Source organism: Merops nubicus, unplaced genomic scaffold, assembly GCF_000691845.1.
Source record: "Merops nubicus isolate BGI_N331 unplaced genomic scaffold, ASM69184v1 scaffold54124, whole genome shotgun sequence".
NCBI classification, from domain to species: domain Eukaryota; kingdom Metazoa; phylum Chordata; class Aves; order Coraciiformes; family Meropidae; genus Merops; species Merops nubicus.
Genome location: NW_008607327.1, coordinates 8,564 through 13,724, shown reverse-complemented (window position 1 = coordinate 13,724; position 5,161 = coordinate 8,564). Strand labels below are relative to the sequence as shown.

At 39.8% G+C, this 5,161-nt stretch overlaps 1 protein-coding gene across 1 annotated transcript in view; it reads left to right on the top strand.

Moving 5' to 3' along the window:
• The first annotated feature begins 323 nt into the window (after nucleotides 1–323).
• Nucleotides 324–5,161, top strand: part of LOC103772558 (dynein assembly factor 1, axonemal-like) — an 11,534-nt gene continuing 6,696 nt past the window's right edge. The window contains 6 exon segments of the mRNA XM_008939894.1: nucleotides 324–459; nucleotides 791–931; nucleotides 1,368–1,503; nucleotides 3,272–3,363; nucleotides 4,122–4,343; nucleotides 5,098–5,161. The exon segment at nucleotides 5,098–5,161 is cut by the window's right edge and continues 10 nt beyond it. Of these exon segments, the coding sequence (XP_008938142.1) occupies nucleotides 324–459; nucleotides 791–931; nucleotides 1,368–1,503; nucleotides 3,272–3,363; nucleotides 4,122–4,343; nucleotides 5,098–5,161 (791 nt within the window).

The following is a 5,161-nucleotide window of genomic DNA, read 5'->3' as shown; positions in this document are numbered from 1 at the left end:
CTCGGAGCGGGCCGGTCGCCGCGTCCTCGGCTCCGCGCCTGCGAAGGGAAAAAAGCGACTCCATCTGCTTTGGGGAGGCTTCTCGGCCCTGGTCCTCTCGGCCCTGGTCCTCTCGGCCCTGAGCGAGATCAAAGCCCAACGCTCGCTGCTTTTTGGTATCTGCACGGGGACTAGACCCAGGTTGCCAGCTCCATGCAGGCTTCGCAATTTACTCATACTGGTCTTATTTCTGACAGGTTTCCCTACTAAAACCTTCAGGCGTTTTGTCTGGAAAAGTTGGGTTGTAAATCAAATCTCGACTTGTCTAAATCACATATCTTAAAATGCAATCACAAAATGGAGACTCAGAAAAAGGCCTTGGAGGGGAGGTCACTGGGCAAGAGGTGTCAGAGGAATCTCTGAGCAACACCAGACATGAAGATATCCCAACAGAAAATGAAGGCGATTCTGGCAACACAGGTGAGCCCATCTGGCTGGCTCTTGGGACTAATGCAGGGAACTTCAGTGAACATAACATTTAGACATCTGGCATTCCTCATCTGGCTGCAATACAACTTTATTATTTCTCCCAGCAAAATCACTCAAAACCTTACCTAACTGAGGCTAACTCAATTACTATCTTCTTGTGCTTTTTTTTCTTTTTTTCCCCACGTTTCTTTACTTTTCTTCTTGCTGGAGGGATACCTTTTCCTGTATTGCAGTCATGCAGCTAGCTTGGCCTCTGTTTTAACTACAATTGCATTTAAATCATCTGGTACAATCATCTTGTTTGCACCCTCTCTTTTTTAAGTGTACGGACTACAAGTGCAACCAGAAGGTGAAGAGCAAGAACCTGAAGGGAAGAGTATTGAAAACACAATTCATCAAAAGCAGTCTGAAGAGAGCACGAATGAATATTCCACCAGAGACACCTTCCTAAGAGCACAAAAGGGTACATTTGTAGAAGGTTTAGACTAACAGTGCTGGAGATGACTCAGATATGCCATTACTGTAGTCTCTGTACATGCAAAGTCAGCAGTCTTGTTAAATTATTGGTAATTAAATGTAGTATATAGTAAACTGTAAGAACATTGGTGCCAGTACTTTGTCCCTGTACATTATAATGATCTTGAGACTAGTGGGTCTTAAGACTACTTGACTTCCCCATAAAATATGCAAATTTCAACACTTTATTTTGTTACTACTTATTTTACTACTTTACCTTCTAAAGCAGTTTCCTTTCATTACAAATGTCAGCAAAAGTCTTGGTTAGAACACTTTTCTTGAAATTCATACTCAAGTGCTCTTCAATACTTCTCTAAAGTAATTTGCAACGTGATACTTTTTCTCCACCTGTTAAACTGCAACTTGTTCTCTTACTTACAAAGATGTTGAAACTCAAGAGAAAACCATCAGTTCTATCTCCAGAGCTGATCAACTGAATGAACAAAAGTCAGGTGGTGATCACAAATCAGTAACCAGTTCATCCAGTCAGAGGACAGAAGAAAAGAGGGGCTGCATAAGGTAATACATTATGGGTGGTTTTCATTTAGGTCTTGGCATCACTCAGGTCAGTGGGAGTTTTGCTATTCTGCATGTTAATTTAATTCAGAACAGTTTTGAAGATGGACTTGAAAATAATTGGTTAGTCTGGAATTAGTGATATTTCCAGCATCTGTACAGCTTTTTTTTTCTCTTTTTAATCGTCATTGTGGCAAACTACATTCTGACTACACAATATCATCTATTTAATGTATCTGGAGGAAGTTGTGCAAACTCTTTTGGGAGTCGTTGGTCAGAAGATTTGACCATTTCTCAGACAATGCATTGTACCAAGTCATCACATTGTGAATATTACTTTTGTCAAAGTAACTTTTAGCAGAGGAAATCCAGAGGTACCTCTGATGGTTGATAATGAAACACATCTCACTTATAAGTTCTTGCTCTAATTTTGGTCCAGCCTAAGCCAGCATATGCTGCAATGGCTGATCGTTAATAGTTGTGAAATGGCATTATTCTTGTGTAACCTGATTAAGCATATTACAAGCAAATAATAAAGTTAAAACTCGTAGCTGACTGTGTTACAGCTTCGTTCTTCAGCAATACTGATATTTTAATGTAAGTAACTAGATCTAAAAGCAAATTGGTTATCAAACATTTAACTTCACTGCACTGACTCTATTTTTGGTTGTAATTTTGAAACTATCTTCATGCTAAGAAAATCTTACTGTTACAGACTTTAGGCCTACAATGACTTACAACCACAAATGCAAAGTTCAATTTGTTAATGACGAATTTAGAAGTAGAAAATAATTTTGGATCGTTTAACACCATACTTTTGCAATATTTCTGTAAGTGAGGGACATCTTCTAGAAGTTTTATCCTGGATTTTTGTTTTACATAATCTCACCTTTCTAAGCAGGAAGAGAAAGGTATTTTCTGCTTTGGAATGTTTTTGCTAGGGGTTTTCCTGATGTGTGGCCAAGTTGGTTGTCTATAGTATTACTAAATTTTGTGTAGCCCTGGACAACTTGTTTCCAAAACCAGCGTTGAGTTGTTCTTTGCAAAGTCCCTGCTAGGGGACTGCGACTCTGTGAGAGTGTTGATCTAGTGCTGTCTAGCTGGGGTCCCAGGTAACGGCCTAAGGCGTCCCATCAGCTGCTCAGCACTGTCATCCATTTCTGTTCTAACACTTACCCCTTCAGGCTGTTGCTGTCCTGCTGACTGCTGCGGGCAGATTTGGCCTCATTTGGCTGCTCTTGGCTGCCAGCCCAAGCGCTCTGCCCCCGCAGATTCTCCTGTTTCACACAGCAGCTGTGCCCAGGCCCTCCTGCCCAGTCCTCACCCCTGCACTGTTCAGCTGTAGCCCACAGCTTCCCTGAGAAGCCTTTTCTTGCTTCTCGCTCAGATGAATCCCCAAAGGAGTGGAGCTCAGCATGAAGCAATAGCAGGTATTACTCGTTTTTGCACTGTGGTATCCCTAGCCAGTCACAGTCAGATATTAAAACTGTCTTGAGTGTTATTTCAGAGCTGGCATTTCATTAAAATGTTAGGTTGATAACTATTGATTTTTCTAGTCTGAGAAAAATGCTGCATGCTGGCTATGCCACCAAAGGTCCTGCACCAAAGCAGCAGGGAATGGAGGAACAAATAACAGCATCTAACATGGAATCATCTTGCATAAAAGAACTATTAATTGTGTTGCACTGAAATCTGTTAAAACCCCAAAGATTTCAGAATGTGCACTGAAATACATTTTTTGATTTGCTTCTGCCTTCCATTATTATTTTAGAATGACAAAAAAGATTCTGCGGGACATCTGTAAACAGCAGAAATTATACTGGACCCCTCACTTAAATGATACGCTTTACTTGCATTATAAAGGTAAGAAGTGGGTATGTCTGTTTAGATTTATTCTTCTAAGTAGCAGACACTCTAGTTTATGGATCACTGAAGCACCTAATAATTCTTTTAAATTAGAAGCATAATTGAATGTTATACAATAATGAAGTGGTGAAACAAGATGAGTCAATATGAAGGTAGGAAAGTGAACTGATTATAGACCAAATTCACTTTGTGGAGTAAATAGAAATCAAGGGACACTTTTTTTCCCAAAACAGTAGCCTCTAAGAAATGTCTTAAAATACAGGTCTGGGTCACATTCAGAAGAGAATGCACACATTTCTTAAATGAGTTTGTATAAGGAAGCTGCTTTTCAACTTCAGGAACTTTTTTACTGCCAAATAAAAATGGTCAGGAAGAAAGCAAAGAGTAAACACTTGTCGCATGTTCTCAAATGCTTCTGAAAGAAAAAGAAGGTGCTAGAATGAACACAGATCATCCCTTTGTGATCTTTGAGCAGTTTTTGTGCATGATACGGTCAGCTGGTTGAGGTTAGCACAAGAATTGCTTCAAATAAATAGGACATGCTAAATCTACCTTCTGTATTTGGCCTTGGTTTTGCTATTTTCTCCATATATATTATTTGAGCATCTACAAGGCTGCACGAGTTACAGGCCAGAATAGGTCCCTAGTGTTTTTGCCCTTTATGAGCCAGGTACTGTGCCATTAATCAGTGGTGGAGTACAAGCGTTCTCACAGCCTGTGACAGCAATTTCATTTTAAACCATCTTTTTCTGCAGGATTTGACCGCCTGGAGAACCTTGAAGAGTATACTGGCTTGAGGTGTTTGTGGCTGGAATGCAACGGCTTAACAAAAATTGAGAATTTGGAGGCTCTGACAGAGTTGCGTTGCCTCTACTTGCAACTCAATTTAATTAAGAAAATTGAAAACCTTGAACCCTTACAGAAGCTGGATTCCCTCAACATCAGTAACAACTACATCAAGACTATTAAGAATCTCTGTAAGACCTGTTGGTGCAACCTGTTTAAACTTAGAATGAAACCATTTTCCTTAGCTTTGACTAAGCTAAGCTATTGTTTGTGGCACTAGTTTTAAGGGTTTTTTTATTAATGTTAAAATTTTGCAGAGTATCCCATACCAAAGTCCACAAGGCTTCTGCTGAAGAGTCAGACCTATGTATTTTGCAATTTAAATAGATGAGAAAAGAGAAAAGACATAGTAATTACTTTCACATGGATACTTGGAAGAATTAGGCAGTATTTCCTCACTTCTTAATACCATCTCAGCTGTTATCTGTGTTGTAGACAGGCTGACAATCCAGTTTTCACCATTTACTTTCCAGCTGAGACGTGCTTTGGCAGCTGCAGACATGATTACTAAATCTTTTATGTCTGTTACAGGATCTAATCCATCTTCAGCAGAAAATAAAAAAGAATTCCTCTACATTGTCATTTGTGGACCTTGCCAGTGATTTGAGACAGGAGCTCTTGCTTTTCTGTGATTGACTAGTTTGAAACATGAATTTAAAGCATCCACCCTCCTAAAACCAAACTACTGTTTTTCCCAGGGTGAAGAAAGGAGCTTTGGAGGCCCAGCCAAAAAGTAGATAGAGCAGAATAACTACTTTAGAATAAAGGCTCCCAGTATGATATGAATAATTATTTTGAAAATGCACTTTTCTCCTTGCTCCCAAAAACCCTCTGTGAGGCAAAGGTTCTTACCTCTCCTTTCATTGTGCTGCTCTTGTCCAACAGCTTGTCTGAAAGTCCTGCAGACTCTGCAGATTGCTTACAATAAGTTAGAAACACTTGAAGACAT